This window comes from Zootoca vivipara, chromosome 6 (assembly GCF_965207765.1).
Source record: "Zootoca vivipara chromosome 6, rZooViv2.hap1.1, whole genome shotgun sequence".
NCBI lineage: Eukaryota > Metazoa > Chordata > Lepidosauria > Squamata > Lacertidae > Zootoca > Zootoca vivipara.
This window is the reverse complement of record NC_142589.1, coordinates 30653540-30678420: the sequence shown is the minus strand read 5'-3', so window position 1 is coordinate 30678420 and position 24881 is coordinate 30653540. Positions and strand designations below refer to the sequence as shown.

General features: G+C 41.2%; 1 protein-coding gene across 2 annotated transcripts in view; it reads left to right on the top strand.

Moving 5' to 3' along the window:
- The first annotated feature begins 224 nt into the window (after positions 1–224).
- RBL2 (RB transcriptional corepressor like 2) overlaps positions 225–24881 on the top strand; it is a 28982-nt gene continuing 4325 nt past the window's right edge. The window contains exons 1-18 of one of the 2 annotated variants that reach the window (XM_035116844.3): positions 225–1283; positions 4522–4652; positions 7886–8086; positions 8868–8932; positions 11936–12064; positions 12975–13135; positions 13227–13291; positions 15047–15233; positions 15849–16015; positions 16478–16587; positions 16906–17009; positions 17818–17955; positions 18131–18295; positions 19924–20035; positions 20386–20661; positions 21380–21648; positions 24447–24623; positions 24721–24792. In XM_035116844.3, the coding sequence (XP_034972735.1) occupies positions 909–1283; positions 4522–4652; positions 7886–8086; positions 8868–8932; positions 11936–12064; positions 12975–13135; positions 13227–13291; positions 15047–15233; positions 15849–16015; positions 16478–16587; positions 16906–17009; positions 17818–17955; positions 18131–18295; positions 19924–20035; positions 20386–20661; positions 21380–21648; positions 24447–24623; positions 24721–24792 (2904 nt within the window). In that variant the 5' untranslated portion in view covers positions 225–908. Of the gene's footprint in view, positions 1284–4521; positions 4653–7885; positions 8087–8867; positions 8933–11615; positions 11819–11935; positions 12065–12974; positions 13136–13226; positions 13292–15046; positions 15234–15848; positions 16016–16477; positions 16588–16905; positions 17010–17817; positions 17956–18130; positions 18296–19923; positions 20036–20385; positions 20662–21379; positions 21649–24446; positions 24624–24720; positions 24793–24881 lie in introns of those variants that run through there. The other variant, XM_088671874.1, reaches the window with a different exon arrangement.

The window sequence follows — 24881 nt, the reverse complement described above, 5'->3', positions numbered from 1 at the left end:
CTGTGGATGCATTTCAGTCCAAATTTTAATTGCTACTCGGCTTCTTGCAGTCCACACCAGCATACAATACTTGGTGTATCTGGGGTGTGTTTTTCTATCCCATTCCCTTGAATCGCTGCTCCCACTCACCACACTACTACCTTTATCCATGATGGGCATCCGCACCATTTTTATTTTTAAAAAAACAGGAAATATGAAAAAGCAAACCACCGGTTTTATCCAGTCATTTTCTATATTTTTTACAGGGGACAAAATTGAGGCCTGTGTCTTGTTGAGTGTGGGTGTGTCGATTTCGTTTTTTAAAAGACCTCACCGTGAAACTTAGAAAGAAAAAGCCTCATGTGATGTAATTAAACAAAGTTCGTGTCGAATGTGTAAGATCCTATCATTTCTGAGGCAGTTGGCGATCAGTGCTTTCTTTCCTTTGGTATTGATAGGGAGGAGGAAAATGACACATTACAGTATACGTTTCCCGCTTCGCCCCGCCCCTCACTGAGGCTGACGCTTTATGGGAATTGTAGTTCCCAGAAGAACTGAACCCTGCCACTTCCGCTCCGCTCCCCGCCGCTCTTGACTTTTAAATCTCTTACGCAGACGGCAGCACGCTGATTGGCTCCGCGTGGGCGCGCCCTTACCCAATGAGCAGAGCGGTGAGGGGCGGGGCCGTGGGGGCGGGGAGACGAGGTGTTTAGATTCGAACGCCGCGGCAGTGGAAAAGGAAAGGTCCAGCTCGGCATCGGCCTCTCTTTCCACCCAACCTCTTCAAACGCACGAAAACAATCCGCTGCGCAGGCGCAGTCTGCCCCTGTGCGCGAGCCGCGGCGCTCGAGTTCGCCGGCGTTGTTGCGCGCGATCCTCGCCGCCGCCGCCTTCCGCTCTCCTCATCCTCTCCACGCCCGTCAGTGGCGATGCTGAGCGGAGACGAAGGAGAAGAGGAAGCAGCCGCATCTGCGTCTGCCTCCGCCTCCGCAGGCGGGGGTGCTCCTTCGCCGACCCCCGTCGCCTCACCCCGAGCGACGACAGCGGCCGCAGAGGAAGCGGGGGCCGCCATAACCGACGTCCCCGTCCAAGAAGAAGGAGCAGCGGACGGCGATGAGGAGAAAAAGGACGACGACGAAGAGGAGGAGGAGGAGGAAGCGGCGGCGGCGGCGGCGGCAGCTGAGGCGGAGCGAGACACCCGGCAGCGCTACGAGGACCTGTGCAGCAGTCTCAACATGGACGAGCGCGCCCGAGCTGAGGCCTGGCTGAGCTACCAGAGCATGAGGCGGAATTACACCCTGGAGGTAGGGGGAGGGGCGCCGCGAAGGGGCGCTGCTTGGTGGGAGGGGCTTCGGTGAAAGGCCTTTGCGGGAGGAGCGTGGTCACAAAGTAGAACTTCATCTTGGCAGCAGGGGGCGTTTTGAGCAGGAACGCGGGGGAACTGAATCCCCTTACCTTTATTAAATTAAATAACTTGGGGGTGAGGGGGCTAGAACGGATATACACCCAATGCCTGAGCCAAAAATCCACCGATAGCTACAATCAGTTGTTGCCGTTTCCAGTCCAGATCATTGTCTGCTTGAGTTTGTCTTACATTTAGCCACTGCCCTGGATGGCGGGTGGGGAGTGGCACTGTGACTGGGCCCACAATAAACTAACTTCCCCCACCTTATTTTCCAAGAAAAAAGCACTGCTTGGCAGAAAGAGCTTTGGCAGTGGGCGGGGCTTGTGGTGGAGAGGATTGGCCTTGACTTTGTAGAGGGGCAGAGTCATGAGGCAGAAGTAAATCTAGATAGGCTAAGCTTAGACAGAGTTGGTGGGGCTTATGGTAGAGGCAGTGAATTAGAAATAAACCTTGATTGGAGGGGCTTTGAGGGAAGGGTGTGTGTGTCCTTAGCTTGGATAGTGGGGTGGAGGCAACGAGGAACAATTATATATCCCACCAGAAAGGGGCTTTGACAGAGGTAGAAGTTACCAAACGGTGTGGACACTATGGCCCTCCAACTTTGATCAGATCCAGCCAAAATGGCAGATGATTAGGGATGGTGAAATTTATAGCTCGCCAGTATCTCAAGGGCTGCAGGTTGTCTATTCCTGTTCCATTTACCACATGGCTGTATGCCTGCTGTAATAATTTACCAGTCAAAATAGTTGTCTATAGTCAACCTTTTGGTTTTTTATTTCTAATCTTCTTTTCCTCTCCATCCCAGTCTCATGTAACATACATGAATATGACACTTTTGTACCCTGTGTTAATTAATCCAGATGTTTTATGAATTGCTCTGTAGAATCAGAGTAAAGGACCCCTAGATGGTTAAATCCTGTAAAAGGTGACTGGGTGTGGTGCTCATCTTGCTTTTCAGGCCAAAGGAGTACTGCTCTGCAGAAGGTGTATTTTGAAGTGGATTGAAAGGGATGTGAAAGTGTAATAGTATAGCACTTAATATCCTTTGGAAACACACTTAAGGAATTATAAATGAAAACACATTTTCAGAATGATAAATGAAATTACATTAAGAAAATAAACAGAAATTTAACTTTGAAGTTGTTATTTGCAGAACTACTTTCTATAAATCTAATGCTTTCTCTGAAAAGATTATTACTTTTGGATAATGTGATTAATTCAAAAGTAGCCCCGTATTTCCCGCAACTGCTTTTATTTTAAAGTTCTATTCTCTGGTCTTTTCCTCACCTATATATCGTTACAAAGCTAGGCCAGATTTAAACCAGAACAACATGCAGCTGACACTGCCTCGGCCAGTGAGGGCCGTCTTTGCCAAACTAAGGAGACTCTGTATACAAGAAATGTTGAAAAAGCTTTCTTTGTGCTTTAAAATGTTTTACTTATTTAAAGCTTGTTTAATTATCAGTGATAGGATAGTACCTGTTAACAGGTTTACACTCTGAAAGAGACAACACAAAAGGAAAAGGGATTGGAAGGGAGGAGTGAAAAATAAAACTCAAGCAATTGGTTAAAGAATTACTGTAATGACCAGCAAAAATAGAAAGATTTAAAGGGAAGGAGGTGCCAGAAAAATGCATTTCAGCAGAGCTGATGGAGATGCCCTGCAGTCCTACCTCTCTCCCTCTACTGATGGAAAGGCTGCTCTTGCAAATATAGACTTATATTTGCTTTAATCTCTGACCCTGTTAAATATTTTCTGTGTCCAGTTGCCTCTTAGCAATTTCATTTCAGTGAATGCTACTTCTCTTACGTGGTTTGTTACTTCACACCCTCTGCTTTATAAGACTTTACTAACATATAAACTGGGATTCAAAATAACTGTGCAATAGGTTGTGTGTGCCCAAGGGGGATTTCAGCTTGTGTTTCTCCAATGCAGCACCTCCTCTGCCCCACACTGGATGGCAAATTGTATTTTAAACTGAAGGAACTTCCAAGAGGTACATAGAGAATCCATATTATGCTACCGTGTTTCTCATATTTTAAGGCATCCCCAAAAAATAAGCCATGACAGGATTTCAAAGGGTTGGTGAAAAATAAGACATACCCCGAAAATAAGCACTATCGCAAAGCCCCGACCGAGCGAGAGGCGAAGCCGCGGGACCCAGCAGGAGCTCCCTGCCTGCTTCCCCGAGCTGTAGCGCATCGGGGGACAGAGCCGAAGATCGGCGGGCGCTCCTTGCTGGGCTTGACAAGCCCGGGAAACAGCGCCCGCCGATCTTCGGACCTGTGCTGTGTGACAGGCGGGGGTGGGGGGGAAGCGGAGATCGTTCTCCGCTCTCCCCCCACCCCCGCCTGTCACCGAAGATCGGCGGGCACTGTTTGCTGGGCTTGACAAGCCCGGCACACAGCGCCCGCCGATCTTCGGCCCTGTGCTGTGTGACAGGCGGGGGTGGGGGGGAAGCGGAGATCGTTCTCCGCTCTCCCCCCACCCCCGCCTGTCACCGAAGATCGGCGGGCGCTCCTTGCTGGGCTTGACAAGCCCGGGAAACAGCGCCCGCCGATCTTCGGCCCTGTGCTGTGTGACGGGCGGGGTGGGGGGGAAAGCGGAGATCGTTCTCCGCTCTCCCCCCACCCCCGCCTGTCACCGAAGATCGGCGGGCGCTGTTTGCTGGGCTTGACAAGCCCGGCAAACAGCGCCCGCGTGCACTTTATTAAAAAATAAGACATCCCTTGAAAATAAGCCATGTTGGGTTTTTTTGAGGAAAAAATTAATATAAGACATGTCTTATAATATGAGAAACACGGTAATAAGTATAAATAATTTTAAAAAGCTGCTTGTGATAGGGCATTGATGCTTTCTGTTCAGAGTAGTTTAACATGTCATGATGTAGCTCTTTGAAACATCATTCCACTCCCTGATCATTCATCTTATCTGTAGTTCAGGAGTGGCTAACGTGTAGCGCTTCTAATGTTAGCACTCCAACTCTCAACAGCTCAAGTGAACATTTAGTGTAATCTAGCAACAGTTGGAGGGCATAGGTTAGTAACGCCTGCTGTAACAAAATTAAGCCTTTCTGTTTTAGACATATGAGTTAGAGAGGAGTCAACTTCTGCTTCTGCTTCTTTTAATGTAACAGGGAAATGATCTACATTGGCTAGCATGTTCTTTATACGTGGCTTGCAGAAAAGCTGTCCCAACAGTGAGCAGAGGAACCGTTGAAGGAAACTATGTGTCTTTAATAAGAATATTGCGCTGCTCAGGACAAAGGTAACTTCTATTTTAACAAATCAGAAAGTTTTAGAATTGATACTAATGTGTGAATTGCTATAGTAAGTAACTAGTGAGACTGTTATCATGACTTAGGCATGCTCTCTTGTAGTTAGCTGTACGGGGATCAGGGATAACCTTGCTAAATATAATATTTCAAGTGACTTTAATCAATTTGACTTGTTAAAACTGCTCTTGCTGGTTTGATCCTTTGTAACAACAGTATGTTTATATTTATTTCCTGTCAGAGATATTTGTTTAACATTTAAGTGCAGTATATCAACTAATAATACAAACATGCATCAACGACTTAAATGTTGGCATGAATAATTTTTGTAACGAAAAAGTGGTTCACTTCCATCAGGATTGTTGTTCAGCACAGCTTGTCCCCAAAGTTCTGTTTTCTGTACCATTTCAGACTTATGATTGAGGTGGAAAGTTTTACAGCAGAGGAAAAAAAGAGAGAGATGCATTGAGTTAATCAACATGACTAATTTTCTGGAGGTCCATTAATTTCACTGTAGGACTAGAATAACATGTGCATGGTCACATACATGAACATAGTTGTCTGATCATGGATACTTAGATTAATTATAGATAGAAAGAGGTGATATAATGGGGACACAGTGACAAAACATGTGGTAGACCTGAGGCGGCCACATTCTGGGAGGAAGCATTCAAATCAAATTAGAGAGATAGCTGAACAAAATATAGTCAGAGGCCCGAGTTAGCTTCACTTAATCTTTACCTAGGGGACAATACAAATCTGCATTTTAAGCATCTTATTTGCCAACTTTCATTAGCAGCCAAGCTAGTAACAGCTAGGTTTTGGAAATTCTTAGAGGATGCGTCATTGACCACATGGTATAAAGAAGGCTGATAATAAGCTCTGAGAGAAAAAATAAGCAGTAAACTAAAAATAGCAAAGGGAATGAAACAAAAAGACACTTTTTCAGTGTACTGGCATGCTTTTACGATGTACAGTGTGAAAGAGGAAAGCATGGGACCACCTCCATATTGTAAATGAATGATGCGTTAACTGGAATTGCCGTGCAAAAGCAATACAACAATTTAAGGGATGTGAACTCTGTTGTAATGTGACCTCATGTCTTCGAAAATGATGAGAGGGTAGATTTTGTTCCAATACTGTTTCTAGTTGTCTTGTAATGCAAGAATATACAGTGGAACCTCTACTTACGAACGACTCTACATACGAAATTTTCCACTTACGAAGGGGGGAAATGACCGCATGTTTACGAATTTCTTCGACTTACGCTGCCCGGCGCTCGCCACCGCCGCTGCTCTGCCGGCCTTCTGCCGGCCTTGCGCGATCGGCTGCTGCTGCTGCTGTGTGCGCAGTCTGGCTCTCCTCACCACCTCCGTCACTGCAAGGCCTCGGGGGGATCGGGCTTGCAATCGGCCGCCGCGCACGCGATTGGGCTCTCCCCACTGCAGATTGGGCCCGCAATTGGATGCCGCCAGCGCGCTCGTGATCGGCTTCTCGCCGCCACAGATCGGGCCCGCGATTGGTCGCCGCCATGCACAATCGGGCTCTCCCCGCCGCGGATCGGGCCCGCGTTTGGCTGTGGCTGCGTGCGCGATCGCGCTCTCCCCGCCGTGGATCAGGCCCGCAATCGGCTGCCGCTGCACGCACAATCGCACTCTCCCCGCCGTCTCTGCCGCTCGCGGGATTGCCCCCCGCTGCTGCAAGGCCGGATTGGGCTCTCCCCGCCGCCTCTGCCGCTGTGGGATCGGGCCCTCCCCGCCGCTGCCGCCCTCCCGCCGCCCACACTACCTGCCATAGGGCTGCATCGGGCCCTCGCCACCGCTGCCCCTGGCCACCCGCTGCCCATACTACCTGCCGGTCCAGCCCTATGCCCGGATCAGGCCCTCGCCACCACCACCACTCAGCCTGCCTCCTCTTGCCCTGCGCTTGCTGCCCCTCGCAGGCCTCCTGCCTGTCTTTAAAGTGCCGTTTCCAATGCATACTTTAAAGTATCCGTTTTCAATGCATTCCTATGGGAAACATCGTTTCTACTTACAAATGTTTCTACTTACGAATGTGCATTTGGAACGGATTAAATTCGTAAGTAGAGGTTCCACTGTATATATGTATAAAGAAAATCATTGGATTGGCATAGAGATCATAGGTAAAAGCAATTAGAATAAGCAGAAATGACTAATACTTTGGTAAGATTTTTTAATAGAAAGTTGATGAGAAAACAGGTCTTCAGTAGCAAATATGCTTAAACAGATTTCAGCATTAATATACTAAGCTCAAGACAGTTTGACCAAAAAAGGGAAGGGCAGGAGGCATGGCCAAATTTGCTTAGCTTTTCTGGAACATTCGGGGTAAAGAACTAGGTGAGAGATTATCACTGAGGGGAAGAAAGAAAGAAAAAACTCAGAAGATTGTAAAAGGGGATAAAAGACTATGGACTAGCTGCATGAGAAAAGGAAAGAGAGTAACTAAGTAAACGCAGGTGGAATGACTGGCTCTCAGGTGAGACCTAATACTTAGGGCAGTCTGGGGTCACTTATGCTTGCAATTTAAGATACTTTCATGCATTGGAATCAATATCTCTATATGTGTTGCTTTTTCTTTGGTGTGTGCTTTAGTTGTAATTATTGCTTTTAAATCCTGCTAACTTGTCTTATCTATCATTGCTTTGTTCAGATGGTGGGAGGTACTCCAGTGGACTCCAGGTGTACATACCTTTAAATAGGGTAGTATGATCCCTGTTGGGGTCTTATTATAAGATATCTCCCAAAAATTATACAACCCTATGCCGTATGAGGCAATATACTATTTCGCCTAGGAAGCATTTTTATAGCAAATTTCCTCAAAGTAGCCTTAGAGCTATAGGATGTTGCATAGTCTGTCACAGGATTGGCTAAGAAGAAATCACAAAATATGTGACTGCACCATAATTGAAGAGAGGCTACAATAGAGTTGAAAATGGAAACATCAGGGGTAACATTGAATAAATATTGTTCTACTTAGGTGGGGGCAGGGAACATTCAGAGGAATAGACAGCAGTGACACACAGGTAGTCATAGCTACTTGAATTTTAATATAGAAAAGAGGCTGTCCTAATTTATTATTAAAGAGTTTGAAAATTAAGATTCCTTGCATATTTTCTATTATAGTCATGCAAAGTTACATAAATTACAATCAGTTTTCAGAAAGATAATTCATAAGACTACATTTCTGATAATCTAAATGTCTTCAGTTTGATAGAATTTTTTAACAAGATGAAGAAATGGGAAGATATGGCAAATCTACCCTCCCAGTTCAGAGAACGTACCACAAGATTAGAAAGAAACTTTACAGTTTCTGCTGTAATTTTTAAGAAGTATGAACCCATTTTTCAGGATATTTTCAAGTACCCCCAAGATGACCAACCACGCCAGCAGAGAGGAAGAAAACAAAGGTATGGATTTCTTATATTAATTAAGGTATTAATACATTGTTGTTTAAAAAAACTAAGATTTGTATTCTGACCCCATTTAATTAGAAGTAAGTTGCGTGTTAGTTTCATTGTAACCTAAGTAAATATGTTTAGTCCCTTTTGTTAGCTATCTTCTTAGGAAATGCCCACCCCAATCCTTGCTTCGCTCACCTGCAGTAGTTCACCTGTCCCCTTTCTCTGTCCCCCCCCCATCAATTACTCTCCTGCTTCTAAGTGTCTTTCCAGGCTTCTGACTGATAGGCAGAATTAGATGGTCATGCATTCTCTCTGTATCCTTGCCCTGTTTAACGAAACAAAGAACTATGAAGGCTGTGAGTGCTGCACAATCTCCCTCCTAGCCTGAACGCTCCTGAGCTGTCAGTCTAGAAGGGAAATAATAAGGAAATCTATGTGTGCAGCATTCAAATACAGTCATACCTCAGGTTGTGTCCGCTGCGGGTTGCGTTTTTCCGGGTTGTGAACACGGCGGACCTGGAAGTGTTTACTTCCGGGTTCCGCCATGTGTGCATGCGCAGAAGTGCTCTATCATGCTTTCATGCATGCGCTCTATTGCCGCTTGGGTTGTGGACTTTTTGGGGTGCGAATGGCACCCCAGAACGGATTGGGTCCGCAACCCGAGGTACCACTGTACAGCCCGGAGTGTGTCTGACTTTTCTATAGGAGTGGTATATTTTTGAGATCCTTCATTGTATAAATGAAAATATAATAATTTGTTTCTTTTTATGGTGTCATTACTAAAAAGGAGACAGCCTTGCACAGTCTCTGAAGTTTTTCAGTTTTCCTGGGTGCTGTTTGTTTATGCAAAAGGTAAGAACTGATGTTTATTATTGTGTTCCATAGCCTTCATGATGCTATCTTTTAACAGGTGTGATGGTGGCAGTGCACATTAATAATTGCTCCAAATCTATGGAATGGTCTTTCTTTCATAACTGCCTCCTTTTTCTTTTGGATTTTGACTTGGTTAGCTAGTCTTCTGGTTTTCCTCTTTAAAAAAAGGTGTAATTGATATGGCCATGCTTCCCTTACATAGTTAGTGAGGGGTGCTGTCCCTGTTTTGATGGTGTTGGTTTGTCTTTCTTTATTCAATTTGTACCCCTCCCCTCCTCACAAAGGAACCCATAGTGTTAAACACATCAGTAATAAGATTATTTGTTTAGTATTCAAAAACAAAAACAAAACGCATCATTGTCTCAAACAGTGATTTCAGGGTTTCCAAGAATAGTATCTTTCCATCCATCAAATATCTGGGTAAAGAGGGATGTTTTTCAGTTCCTCTTGAAAGCTATTAAAAAGGAAGACTCTCACCTCACCAGGGAAAGCATTCCACAAATTGGGAACCACTACTGAAAAGGCCATTTTATTACGATTTTCATTGTGTTTTGTTTCTCTTAAGCTTATTGATTTCAGTCAACCTTGCTCCCAGTTAAGTATGCACAGGATTGTATCTTCAATACAGTCTTGCTTGTACTGATGTTGGGGTATCTGAAAATTGGCTGAAAGCTCTCCCTTTCAAATCTTGATGGGAAATAGCATAGCCATTCTTCTTGTTCTCTTTAACAAGCTTGGAATTATGGGTGTGGGCTGTTAAATGAGACACTGCTGTTTTAACCTTGTGTATAGATTTATCTTGAGTGTCTGTAATTTGTCTGAAGGCATGAAGTGTCTACGGTATATAATTTGTGGAAGAGGCTTTGGTTTACACCCATTATAGACTGTTGACAATTCTTACACTCCTGATGGCTTAATTCAACTATAATACAAGTACAAAAAAGTTGTTGTCTAAACTGAGTATTTCTATTGGCTTTAAACATCTAGTCCTACTTTATGTGCTGCTTTATTTGTAGTGATGACTGTTGTATATTTACTCAGTCAACCTTTTGACAACATTCTTAATCTGTTGTTACAATGTAAGAAAATAATATGAGCATCACAGCTCATTGAAATGGAATACAGTTCCTAGAATGTGTTCTATTTCAAAACCCACCATTAATTTGTTTTCAAAGGGAAAAAAACTGTTATGTTCTTGCTAAGATTCCTACCAGTTGCGCAGGGGTGGGCAGATGTTACTGTATATTGATATCTACTGGTATATCTCTGGATGATTTGAAGTAGATTGGCAAGTATTTCTGACTCCCTGTAGTTTAACAGCTCCCTGTGAGCTGAATTCTGATACTCAAAACAAATTTCTTGACTCATAATTCTTTTCTTCTATGCCTTTTGTACCTGGCTGTGGATAGTGAATCTTGGGTTTCAAAACCAAAGTAGATATTGCAACCCTGAAATCTGCCCACTTCTGCAAGTAAAGTACAGAATAATTGATTGGACAATGAATCTAAAAAGCAAATTGACTAGGATTATAGGGGTTAGTGTCAGAAACTACAGGACTTTTTGTCTATCTTTTTTGATTAACCTTTTTATTTTTAAGTATTAAAGACTTGCAATTTAATGAGCACTATTAATGAGCTGCTGTTTTCTAGCTGATTATTCAGTCAATGAGAACAAATTGTTTTTTTGTTGTTGCAAGAATGGCAGATACCTCCCATGAAATACTTAAGACTTTCAAATGGGATGATGTAGCTTGCAAACTGTGAAACGGAGTTTCACATGCACAGGGTTCATTTGCTTTTGACAAATAGCCATGGGACCTTGTTTGCACTGTTTTTGAGGGTTTCTTCTGCGTTTATCATAGCAACCACATTTCAAGGACAAGTTTGGGCTTGCCTGTGTGGCCAGCTTTGCTTAAAGATAAGCACTTGCAACTTCCTTTCTCTGCACAGAAAGTAATATAGATTTATTGCTTACTACTTCTGGTGCAGATGAATTAGCCTCTTGCGTGTGTTGTAAGGGAAGTGTTAAGGTACTGTAGGTTTGTTTGTGGTTTGTTGGTGGTTTGTTGTCTGTGGTTTGTTTAAGGTGGAAATGTTCTTTATTTGAGGCAGCAATTAAACAGTAGCAGTATTCTCACTTTTTTGCTATTTAATTTTTTAAAAGGAAAATAGCAAATAAGAAATTAGAGAGTAATAAGGCTGAACTTGGAAATAACAGTTGTCCTAACACTCCTGCTTTGGAAGTTATTATATGTACAGTTTTTAGTTTATAGTATTACAGTATTAATATAAATTATCTGTAATTTACATGACAACAGTTTTAAATATGATGTCAGTAGATGTCGTGCATGTACATTTATAATGTATTTACATACCTGTTCCAGTATTGCATATGCACACGGTTTAATGAATACTGTTGATGCTAAGCTGGTGCTCTTTAGATGTTGTTGGAGTACAACTCCTATTTAATTCTGACCACCACTCATGCTGACTGAGGCTGTTGGAAGCTGGAGTCCAAAACATCTAGAGGGCAGCAGGTTGGAGAAGTCTAGTTTATTCTATGAGAAATTTTCTAAGGATTGCACTCATCTTGTTAAAGTTAGGAGCACTTTTTAATCATCTTTTCTTTATAATATGTTGAAGGATTTCATAACACAAATTGATTTCTAAACAGTGAGAACTCAAGTACAGTAAGAAAGGAGTAATATTTTTACATTAAGTTTGAAACCTCTAAAAAGGAGCATGTAATAGTTCAGAATGCATTTACCCAGAGGGAATACTGAACATTTTCCCTTGCTTTATTTTTCAGTCAAATCTTTTTTGATAGTAACAATGAACGATGTATGTATTTTTAAAAGATTCATGGGTAAGGGACTGTAAGATAATATTGTTAACTGTCCAATCTTAAAATTCACAGTCATTTGCATTTTTCTGAGAATTCTGAAATCTAAATGTAATTCAAATCTTGTTTGTAATCTCTCAGGCAATTTCCCTATGATCAGTGATGACTTAGTCAATTCCTACCATCTATTATTATGTGTCCTCGATCTAGTCTATGGAAATGCTCTCCAGTGCCCAAATCGTAAGGAGCTTCTGAATCCTAGTTTTAAAGGTACATTTAAAAATATTTTTATAATCTGCTCATGGTATGCCATGAAAAGAAAAAAAACTTGCTTTTTTATTTTGGCTTTGAGTGTAGTGAACCAAATATTGCACTGAAAGATTAGGTGCGCCACACTGGGTGGAACTCTAAAAAGGATTAGATATAATGCAGGTTGTTCACACTTTTGCTTTATCTGCACATTTAATTGTTCTCTAACTTTGCCATAGAAAAATACAGCAGGCCAAAGAACATATTGTTTATCTATACAGTGGTACCTCGACTTATGAAGGCGATCCGTTCCGCGGTGCTCTTCGGAAGTCAAAGCGTCCATTTTGCGCATGCGCAAAGTGCAATTTTGCTTTTGTGCATGCGCAGGCCGCATGCACCGTTTCTGCGCATGCGCAGAACGCGCACGTGGTGAAAATACTTCCTGGTTAGCGGACTTCAGAAGTCGAGGCATTCGTAATTCGAGGTACCACTGTACACAGGGCTGGATTGATGAAAAGTGAAGGGAGAGAGCATGGTTTGTATCATAGTCTTCAAGAAACAAAAATTCCTTCATAAAACCGGGAATTGATTCACACAAAAAAGCCCAAATGTTTGCCACGGTGACAGTGATTGGTGAATGAATACTGATTTTAAACTCTGAATCATAGATTTTAGTTGAGAAAGTGTTATTTTTAATATAAATAAGTACAGTATATAGGGAATTTTCAATTTTGCCTACTGCGTCTGCTGCTTGGTGCTGATGTAGTACCTGTTGCTGATGTTATTTCTGTTGTCTGGTCTTTGACCACAATAAAGATTGATTGAGTGTTGGATTTTTTTTTTCATATTAAAATTTAGTAAACCCGGAACATGCAAAATACTTTTACTCCTCTCTTCCCCTCCCTACCCCCGATGCTACTTGGTATCATAGGGCTGCCTGAAGACTTCCATAGTAAAGATTTTAAGGTAGTGTCTGAAACTCCTTGCATCATTGAAAAGCTCTGCTCCTTACATGATGGCTTAGTATTGGAAGCCAAGGGCATAAAAGAACATTTTTGGAAGCCCTATGTGAGGAAACTTTTTGAGAAAAAGGTATGTAACTAATTTTAAAACTTTATGCTTTATTAATGATTTTTTCATTATTCCATTGCTTGCACTTAGCTCTAGTTCTGTTTTCTTGTAGATTCTAAAGGGAAAGGAAGAAAATCTGATGGGCTTTCTAGATCCTGGAAACTTCGGAGAAAGCTTGTGAGTTTTGTAGAACATTGGTATTGGTGGTCACAGAATTTGCTGGATACAGAGGTTCCATTAGTTTGCTCTCAATCTATCACAACATCCCTCACCACTTAGAGCTAAGTTTTGAAGCCCATTACCCACTGGTAATGGTATGAAATTTGCTCCTGTAAATCACCATATTTTGAACCACTCAGTTTTAGTTACTTGTGAAATCCTGGGCTATAATTTTTTAGCTTCCTCAAATGCATTTGTACCTTTTAAAGGTATCTTAAACAGGAGCATCCTTGACAAATTGCCTAAGTGTGTGTGTGTGTGTGTGTGTGTGTGTGTGTGTGTGTGTACACAGTGGTTCCTTGGTTTAAGAACAGTCCTGTTTATGAACAATTCGGTTTACGAACTCTGCAAAACGGGAAGTAGTGTCCCGGTTTGCAAACTTTACCTCAGTCTAAGAATGGAATCCGAATGGTGGAAAGGCACCGGTGGCAGGAGGCCTCATCAGAGAAAATGCACCTCAGTTTAAGAACGGTTTCAGTTTAAGAATGGACTTCTGGAATGGATTAAGTTCGTAAACTGAGGTACCCCTGTCTATATATGTTTATTAAATTTCTATCCCACCCCTTCTTCCAATCATCCATTTGCCTTTGAATGTGCACCAAAGTCCCAGGTTGGTTGAGTTTCCCTAGCTCTCTTTTGACCTTGAAATATTAAAAGTCAGTGGTTGGATCCTAGTTTTTTTTCTGTCTCCCCTTTTTCCTTTAACCCCCCAAAATCTGCTTCTAGGGGTTGGGAGATTTGGGGAGGTGATGTGGTGAGGAGGGTTGCAGATATCTCCTCCCCACCCCCTTCCTCTAGATTAACAAATGAGCAACTTAAGATCCAAATCATTTCCCATGTTTGCATTATCATAACTTGCTTCAAGATGAAGCTGGGGGATGCACAAGTGTTTTGTCCAAACATATAGCTGCTGGACCCTGGCTTAATATCTTTGCTTCAGTTACATTTAATGGTTTTGATTGCTTGCCTGGGGAAGCAAGGAACAACACATCTGCATATGTACATGAAAGGTTAATCCAGGCATCCCCAAACTTCGGCCCTCCAGATGTTTTAGACTACAATTCCCATCATCCCTGACCACTGGTCCTCTTAGCTAGGGATCATGGGAGTTGTGGGCCAAAACATCTGGAGGGCCGCAGTTTGGGGATGCCTGGGTTAATCCATGTCTTGGCTTCATAAACTGGAGAGGTGATTATCTGAGCAGAGCAGTTCTGTCAGCAGTTTGATCATATACAGTTAGATATCAGTTGGTTACTTTATTACATTTTGATAGTACTCAGCAGGGCTTTTTTCAACTGGAACTCACCAGAACCCAGTTCTGGCACCCCTCAGGTGGGCACCATTGTCATTATAAGAGAAAAAGGAGGGGTGTTCATGGCACCTCTTTTTCTAGAAAAATCTTAATGATCCTCACTATTTAGATTGATGCCACAACAAAAGTCTCATTTTTAATTATTATTTTGAAGAAATAAATGTTGGCTTAGTAGTTACGCTTTGTAAAAGTTATCATAGAAGGAATCAAAAATCCAATAGTTTTCTGTGGTAACACTTTGTAGAAATTCTAACCCTGTTTGACTTTTCTCATGACAGAAGAGAAAAGGCCTAGGAAGACCTTTTTCACTGAAACGCTTCCCTCTGTTCTGTTGCAGTCACTTATATTTTGAGTACTCAGCACTGTTTTTATCTCTCTCCCCCCACCCCCAAATATTATAGCAAAGCCATCAACAAGACCTATGAGGAGTACATATTGTCAGTTGGAAATCTAGATGAGCGAATATTTCTTGGAGATGATGCAGATGAAGAAATAGGAACTTTGCGAAGATGCTTAAATACAGCCTCAGGCATGGAAACAGCCAAAAGAGTTCAAGTGAAATATAATCTGCAAGAGCATTTTGAACGAGTGAGTATACTGTGTTCTATCATGTGTTCTATTGGTGAGTTGTTGTCTGTCCTTAGAACAGTCATAGTAGCATATTGCCCATGGTCAGTAGGTGACAGAATTACATGTCTGGGTGTATTTGTCTCTGGTGCATTTCCAAGCCCAAATCAAAGTAAAGGTTTTAAGCTTTGCAGTAATAACTTTTAAGATCTGCTTCAGAAGATCTTCTGCTGTGCTCACCCTCAGGTTGGCAAGGTGGGTTGCCAGGATGGAAATGCACTTCTTTATGGTGGCCCCACAGCCATGCTGGCCCTTCCATTGGGCCAGCACCAAATCTCTATGTTGCAGACTTCGGGGAAGGCCCTGAAGACGTACCTTTTCCAGACATGATGCTTGTTAACCAAGTGAGAGTCTAACTGAATTACATTCTCTCCAGTTTTGTTAAGTGTTGATTTGTAGCATTTTGAAGTTTTAGTTTTGTACTACCTTTGTCTCTTATTTTGCTTGTAAGCTTTTTGGATGGGCTTTTACCCAGAAAAGCGGCCTAAAATATTTTAAATCATGAAATAATTAATTTTTATGTAATCATTGTAGTAACTTCAGATCTTAATTTTTTTTCATGTTGCTGCTGTTTAGGCAAAATCCTTTAGAATAGCAACACCTCTTACTGGTCGAAAGTATATAAAGGAGAGCGACCCGTGTACAAGTCCCATTTCCATAGCCACATACAGCTTGACTCGACTTCATACAATGCTGACAGGCCTGAAAAATGCCCCTAGTGAAAATCTTGAGCAGATTCTCAGGTTAGTAGAATCACTGCTTTGAAATGGAATATTATGGACCAGAAAGCCAAATACAGAAAACAATAATTTTTAGATTACTTGAAGGAGTTTGATATTATAGTACTTCAGGGTACATAGTATTGTGATCACAGATGCGTGAACAACTTTATCATTCCCCCCCCCCACACACACACACCCCTCCATTTGTGCAGAGATACAGTTCTCTGGAGTAATTACCTTTTAAGATTACATGTAGCCTCTTTGTGTATAAGAAAACATACAGTGTGTTCTTCTTATGCTCCCCTGTTCTTGGATGAAATAACGACAACTGTTTTTATAACTGGCATTTAACAGTATTGCATTACCATGGTAAATCAGTTTATTTGTTGGTAATGCAACACAACAAAATGTAATAAAAAACCATATCACCCCTTCTTAATTTACATTTTTTTAAAAAATAAATAAATCATTTTTTCTGGCCAGGGCTTGTTCCAGGGATCCTTCTTTGTCAATTGCCAACAGGGTGAAAGAAATGCATGACATTTATTGTCAGAGAACACCATCACAGGGAGAACCTGGTAACTTTTCTAAAGGTAAGGCCATACTATGCTCTTATATAAAGCAACTTCCATTGTGTTCTGATATTTTCAGTGATTCCTGTACACAGTGCAGCTAGTATTTGAAAGCTGCCTGGCCTTTGGGCATGTGTTCTGTCCGAAAATTGATCCATCTGGAAATAGTGCAGTATAGCCTTATACTAACATGTTTGTAATTTCTATTTGTTTCAAGGAATTTAAAAGTAATTATTGTTGTTTGGAAGCATTCCCCTCCCCCATTATGATTCTTTTTAATGGCAGCTGACAAAATCTAGCCCCAAGTCTAGGTCTTCAATTTCTTTTCTTAATATGCAGAAATTGTTGGAAAACACTTTCGTCTTGCTGAGGTCCTTTATTATAAAGTATTGGAGTCTGTCATTGAGCAAGAAAAGAGAAGACTAGGAGATGCTGATTTATCTGTAAGTAAGTCAGAATAGTTCGCATAAATTTTCAACATCTTTTATTTCAAAAGAAACTAATACAAAATGAAATACTTAGCTACAATAAGAATTAATGGTAATCAGTCCATAAGCTGGCACCAATTTAGTCATTGTTAGTCTTTAAGATTGCCTAACCTCGTAGTTTGTGTAAACATAATGTTAAACTCTAATTAAATTTCTGTTGCCTAGAGATCAAAGCAGTTTACCCTCTTCTATACAATATTATAACTTCTGCTCCAGAGAAATTGCTATGTAAGTTGCAGTCTCCCTGACAGTGAATAAAATGGTCATTTTTAAATGGTCATATACATAAACCTTGGCAGTATTAAAAGCATTTAATATTGTTGACAGGTGTTGTTATCCCAGTTTTCCCAAAAATAACCAACAAACACTGGCTGCATGATAAGTCCATTGCCCAGAAGGGAATCTGTCTTTATAAGTGGATGAGACCTGTGAGATGTCCATATTCCCCAACAAAGAAATGCTGCCTTCCTAAATTGAAATTAAATGAGTTTGTGTGTGCAAGAGAGTCATGAACATGGGTCTTCCTATCCTAGTGATTGGCCATAACCATGAGGTTTAGGAACCAAGTGATGGAGACACATAACTCAGACATTTTCCTTTGCCTGCTCAGTGTCAACTTCCACCTTACTGGTGCAAATTAGCTAGTAGCAAATTATATCGTGCTAGATTTTTGAAAGGACTTGCTTGAATGAAGAAATGCTATTTGCGTTTTTATGCTGAACTGATTGAATTCTTCACTGTACTAATACCTTTTCTATCCTAGGGGATCCTGGAGCATGATGTGTTTCACAGATCTCTCATGGCTTGCTGCCTTGAGATAATTATTTATTCTTACAAAGCAACTGATAGTTTCCCATTCATCGCTGATATATTTGATGTTCCTGCCTTTCACTTTTATAAGGTGAATTCTTTTTTACCATTTGCTCTGACTTCTAAAAGTCAGCAAGGAAAATGTTATAATTTACTAAGAAGTTAACACCTTTTAATTTTTAAAAATGCTATTGAATTTCATAGAATTAATAGAATTTCAAGACTTAATGATGTATGTTTGTTTAAATTTGCAATATTTGTTATAGGTGATAGAGATTCTGATTAGAGCAGAAGATGGCCTTTGCAGAGAGGTAGTGAAGCACCTCAATCATATCGAAGAGCAGATTTTAGAAAGTCTGGCGTGGAAAGTGGAATCGCCGTTGTGGGACAAAATAAAAGAAAATGAAAATAAAGTTCCCACATGTGAGGAGGTAAAATATGGGGCTTATCTGCTGTGTGTGTATATACTTCTTTATTTAGTACTTGGGAATTTATTCTGCCTGTTTAACCAAAATGGGAAGGATTTAGCCCTCGTTCATCAGCTGAGAAGCCAACTTAACCCTAAACCAGCACTATCCAACCTATTACCCTATGGAAGTTTCAGGCTACAACTCCCATCATCCTTGATGATTGGCTATTCTGGTTGGGGCTGATGAGAGCTGTGGTCAGCACTCATTGCCCCTCTCCTCAACCCCATTCCTCTACTGAGGCAGCTCCTTAAAAACTGTCTGCGGTGTCTGCCAGCAGTGCTTTTTCTTGTAGTCAGTGAAGCTATTTAGGATGCATGGATTCAGGTGTTCAACCAATTCTACATTAAAACTGCCAGCAGCTTGGCCTCTGAGAATATAATGGGCACAGCCATCCCTTGAGTCTTCATGCCCTGCTATTGGTCAGCAATGGGTCCTCCTTTCCTTTAGACATCAGTTGATTGTTTAGTATCTCATTTTCTTTACCCAGTGAGAGCAAGAGGGTGAGTGTAATGGGGGGAGACTATTTGCCAGCAGGCTCATCATACAGGTTTAAGCAGACTTTTTTGCAGATCCAGCTCGTTGTCCCTCACTACTTTCCTCAAGAAAACACTGAACCAGCAATTTTTAAGAAAATATAAAGATGTACATTAAGTAAAGAAGAACTATTTCCCTCCAATGTGCCCAACTGATCTAGTTCTATTAAAATGTCATTGAAATCTGTCATAGCAGACCAGTATTATTACTGGAGTTTCTGGCTCCTGCATGAAGTATCTAGAAAACAGATTAATCGTGTTTATTTAACTGGTACTGTAGCTGTAGTCTTATACCACCTTCCTGTGAGTAAGTACCCTTGAATTAAATGGGACTTGCTTCTGAGTAGACATGTATAGATCACACAGTAAGGCACAGTTCAGATGTCATGTTTCTAGATATCTCAACCATGCTATGAGATTGTGTGCTTCCCTGTTCCTACATGTTTGTTTATTTAAATGTATGTTCTCTTAAAAAAAAAAACCAGTTCACATTAAAATCCCCCTTCCCAGTTTGCTTATAACTGGAATTTTCTATTATATTTAGATCCCAACTTACTATTGTTACAGCTTCCTAGGGTTTTCCAAATCTGTTGTTCAAATCTTGGGTTGTAGGCAAGGCTGGGACATCATTAACCATAGTTTGCACTAGATTAAAACCATGATTTGGAGCAATTTTGGTGAATGGTAAATGTTTTGGACATAAATGCTAAATGTTTTGGACATAACAGTGGAGGTTGAAAAATCAACAAGAAGCAACAGGGAGAAAAAACTCTAAAAGGCCTCAAAATGTTCCTGTAATGCAGGGGTCCCCAAACTTACCCGGCAAGCACGCAAACGTTATTTCCGGTGCACTTCCGGGTCGGGAGAGGCCCATGCGCATGCGCACAAACAATTATCAGTTGTCGCGGGCCGGATAAAAGAGGCCTTTGGGCCGTATGCAGCCTGCGGGCGTTAGTCTAGGGACCCCTGCTCTAATGGCTGAACTGGACTACAGAGAGCAACATTTTTAAAAGAGGTTTTGCAAGGATAAAAAATGCATGAATCTTATGTTTTCAGGTAATGCCATCTCAGTATTTTGAAAAATCAAATGGGAACAGTGTGGCAGGTTCCCCTTTAACCCCAAGGAGACCGAATGAGATTCGTGCTGAAACTGGAACACTGGGAAAGGGTAAGATTTACTCAGTTTATCACAGTTTATCTTGTCTCAGTGTTTGCACATGACGAATATTACTACTTAAAACCACCTCTTATTGGGCAGGGCATGATCATATTGGGAGAAAGGCCTGTGGATGATGATAATCAGATGTGACTTGTGTTGGCCTATTCACAAGGAGCATTCTCTTCCATGAAATTTACATAGTAAAATAATCTGACAACCTTGCCACATCCAAAATGTACATGAATCCTTAATCTGATGTTTTTTGAGTGGGATTAAACTTTAAACAAGAAGCCATTGGATTACGTGCAATTCTTCCCCCCCCCCCACCACACAAACACTTTTTCTTTGTCAATCTGCAGGTCTTTCATCTTCTCCAACCACGCTTTATGAGAGATACAACTCTCCAACAAGTAATCCTACGAGGAGAAGGCTCTTTGTTGATAATGACCCCCCTACTGAGGCCACTCGGACTCCTGTGAGGGTCTCCCAGCAGCCCGTGATCAGTACAATGTCTGTTCAGAACGTCTCCACAGAAACAATACCTGTCACTCCTGTGCCTGGGCAGACTTTAGTTACTGTAGCAACTGCAACTGTGACTGCAAATAATGGACAGACAGTTACAATACCGGTACAAGGTAAGGAGGATGCATGGTCTTTGCAAGATGTAAGAAATAACCACTACGGTGGCTCCCAGTGCCATCTTTGGCGTGAGGATTGTAGTGAAGTGGGTGAATCATATAATTGAAGAGTTTGAAAGTACCCCTTCTCAGTAGGTACCCTCTTAGGAGTTCCTGCACCTGCAGAAGGGGGGGGGCGAGTGGGAGCCCAGAAGAGAGCATACTCTGTGGCAGCCCCTAAATAGTGGAATTCCCTCCCCACGAAAGTATGTTTACACCTTCTGCAATAACCTTCTGCCATATAATGAAGGTACAACTCTTAACCCTGACCTTTGACACTTGAGATATCTATATTTTTAGACCAGGGTGAGAGGGTATGTAGGGTAGAAGTAAGGGAGTAAATAATGTCCTCAAAATTCAGACTTTCCAGTACGGAAGCTTTTAATCTTTAAGAAATTTTAATATTTCTGTTGGAAGCCGCCCAGAGTGGCTGGGAAAACCCAGCCAGTTGGGCAGGGTATAAATAATAATAATAATAATAATAATAATAATAATAATAATAATTTATTATTTATTATTTCAGCCCCAGAAGCAAATTGGCTTCCCCCTTTTTCTCAAAGTTCAGTATGTACATATTCATATACTTCCCTAAGTAGTAGGTAGTTTTTGTTAAAAATGTTTCTGGATTTTCTCCCAGCTGTCCCTTTGCAGCATTTATTTGCTCTTCCTTTTACAGGCATTGCCAATGAAAATGGAGGAATAACTTTCATTCCAGTCCAGGTCAACGTAAGTGGGCAGGCCCAACCACTGCCCAGTGCCATCCAGCCTCTCAGTGCCCAGACCCTTGCTGGGACTCTCAGTACTCAACAAATGACTGGCCCAGCCCTTCAGATACAAGGCCAGTTCCAGCAGATTGCCCTTCCCGGAGAGCGACAAAAGCAGCAAATGGGCAGTAGCAGTGTTAAGTCCAGGAAGGCCGGCTCACTCTCACTCTTCTTTAGAAAGGTACATCCAGCGTAGAAAATCACATGTGTCACTACAGTGCTGACTTGGCTGGAAACACAAGCTTTCTTTCTTAGGGTAAGAACATCCTCAGACAGGAAGATGTGTATGATAAACTCAGACCATTTTTTTCTAATTCCACTCATAAATAAGAGTTCAAAATCCACATTGTTCTAGCTGATTTTATTGCAACAGTCCTCAGACATATCAGTTTGAACTTCATGCAATCGCTTATCTTTTATGATGGTGATTTAGAACAGCGTGACCCGCGTCGTGACCCGGCCGGCTTCCTTTCCGGCGGGTCAGAGTTGTTTATTGGCAGCCGCCAGGCACGTGACAATGCAAATCGCCCTTCTCGTCGCCGCACGTCGCGGCAAAATTTAGACAAACTAAACTAAAATTTAGACAAACTTAAAGAAGCTGGCTGGATGAGCTCAACCTGAAACTTGCTGAGCAAAGGATTGTGCTGGCAGAGAAATCAGCGGCTTGTGAAGCCTTATTACAGGAGATTGCAACCAAAACAGCAATTGGCAAGTGTTTCTTACAGTCATAATTATATAGTCAATATAGGGCGGCACAGAGTTAATTTTTTTAACTTTTTAAATGGTGGTGTGCCTCGTGATTTTTTTCATGGAACAAGTGTGCCTTGGCCCAAAAAAGGTTGAGAAACACTGATTTAGAAGAGGTTGTTGTGCCTCTCACATTTATACAGAGTACCACCCTATAACTGCTTCTGATTGATTGATTGATTGATTGATTGAATCTGCAAAGGGCATTTTTGGCTGCCAGCCAACCAGATGTTCTCCCAGAAAGCGATCTCTCTTTTCATCCTTCCCAACCCATTTTCCACCCCCATAGCATTCCCTGGCTTTGCATTCCTGTTAAATAGGGGACTTTGTTCTTCCTTGCTTGCTTTCCAGCTACCTTTTTGGAAAAAAAAATAGTTGAAGTGAAATTTTGTTGATAAAATTGGGTATATAAGCTTAAGGAATACAACTCACATGTTAGGTTTGTGACCATAGTAGAGCATTGTTTTTATAATAGGCATCAACATTTTTTGTATCAGTTCAAATGTTCATCACAGTCTATTGACTAAGAAACAAAAGTACTAAATACCAGCCTCAGTAGAACCCGTTATTAACACTACTCACTCCTGAACAGGCTGGCTATTGCTCGGGCAGGTCAACTTTAGACAATTGCTTTATGCTCAAGCATATTATTGATAAATATTTAGCTGGAATTGTAAGACATGTTTATGTGGCTTTCATTGATTTGAAAGCTGCTTTCAATTCTATATTTCGGGAGCAAACTATAATCAAATGCATAATGGTGCTCTATTCTGGCACATCTTTGCGAGTTAGAATAAATGGAGGGCATCTATCTGACACTGTTCCAGTTATAAAAGGAGTAAGACAAGGATTTATAAATGATGTACCGGTAGCTGAGTTTCTAAGAGGTGAGCACTGTTTTCCAGTAAAAATCAGAAATATTTAGTCCTCCTTTACGCAGATGATGCAATCCTGATTTCCTGCACCCAGTTGGGCTTGCGCAGACTGCTGAATTGTTTCAGCTTGTATTGCAAGAATGAGCATCTTACTATAAATAACCCAAAAACACAAGTTATGTATGGTATTTGGCAAATCCAAGAAAACTCACAATTGGTCACTCGATGGAAATACACTGGAGCAAGTATCTCAGTGTGGTCTTTCAGTGGACAGGGAACTGGTCTGCACAGGTCCACTCAAGCACCCTATTAGCTGGTAGAACTTGAAATGGACTATTACAATTCCACCGTACAAAACGGGGCAACTTGGTTTAGCCTACTTTAGAACTTTGTAAGACCAGGGTGTTACCAAAGTTGTTATATGGAGCACCACTGTGGGCCATGACTAATTTAGATCACTGCAGATAGCGCAAAACAAATTTTTACAAACTCTTAGGAACTCCTTTATGTTGGCTCATCCAATCCACTAATGGAAGGACATTTAGTCTTGTCTGTGTAAAGGATATCATTTTAAATTTGGTAAATCTACCTTGGCAGGGATGGATACAATGGAATTTTTTTTAAAAAAAATTGTTAGATCCCAGAAGGGAAGGTCATCTTTTGCAAAGACTTGTTTTTTGTTGTCTGATGTAGATAGGTATTTATTCTTTAGAAGATCCACATTTATTGCCATGGCTTTAAAAATTTGTGTAATAAAACTTAAAGGGGGAATGGGAAATGATTTATCTTCTAAAGGTCGGGAAGTAAAAATGTAAACCACTATTAGTAGCAGTATTCTTGTTATTATCATTTTTATGTGTGTAATGGCTATTTGCTAAACACAATAAACCAAACTGACTTAACAGGGACTAACAGTCATAGCAGTTCTGAGAAGAAAATGACAACATTCAGACATTTTGCCACTTGTTTAGTAATGATTTATTATCCCTTTCAAGGAAGATACTTCAAAAGGGTCTCTTTGAATTGACCAATAAACTTCCTCTTAAGAATTATGCATTTTCTTAACTCCATTATAAAATCCACAGTAATAGAACAAACAACAGACTGTTTCTGTCTCTGAATGTTTACAGCACCTATCCTTGATAGGATCATGGGAGGGTAAAACATTAAAACAGAACAACAAAATGTTCTCTTACAGTTTGGTATAGTTAGAAAATTTAGATATGGCATACGTTTGTTAAAAATACCAAGTTAGGACCAGTGACTTTAGTGTACATGACTCATTAACAGATATGAAACACAGAATTCTATAAACACCTAATATAGGGTAATTCTGACAGTCTCCTCTCTCTATTAGGTATTCCACTTAGCAAGCATCCGTCTGCGGGATCTCTGTCTTAAACTGGATATTTCAGATGAGCTGAGGAAGAAAATATGGACATGTTTTGAGTTTTCACTGGTACAGTGCTCTGAACTCATGATGGACCGGCATTTAGACCAGCTCTTAATGTGTGCCATTTATGTAATAGCAAAGGTAAAGCTTCACAAAAAGTACATTTTGAGGGGGGTGCTAAATAACTTGAAAGAAGAGAGATCTAGTTATGGCACCAAATCCCCCTCTTGTGTTTTAGGTTACAAAAGAAGACACGTCATTTCAGAACATCATGCGCTGCTATAGGACCCAGCCACAAGCTAAGAGCCAAGTAAGCAGGTTTTTCGTTTGTTGGTTGGTTTTAAACCAGTATGCATTAATGATCTTTTTTTCCTTCTCATTTCACCATTTAAAGATTTG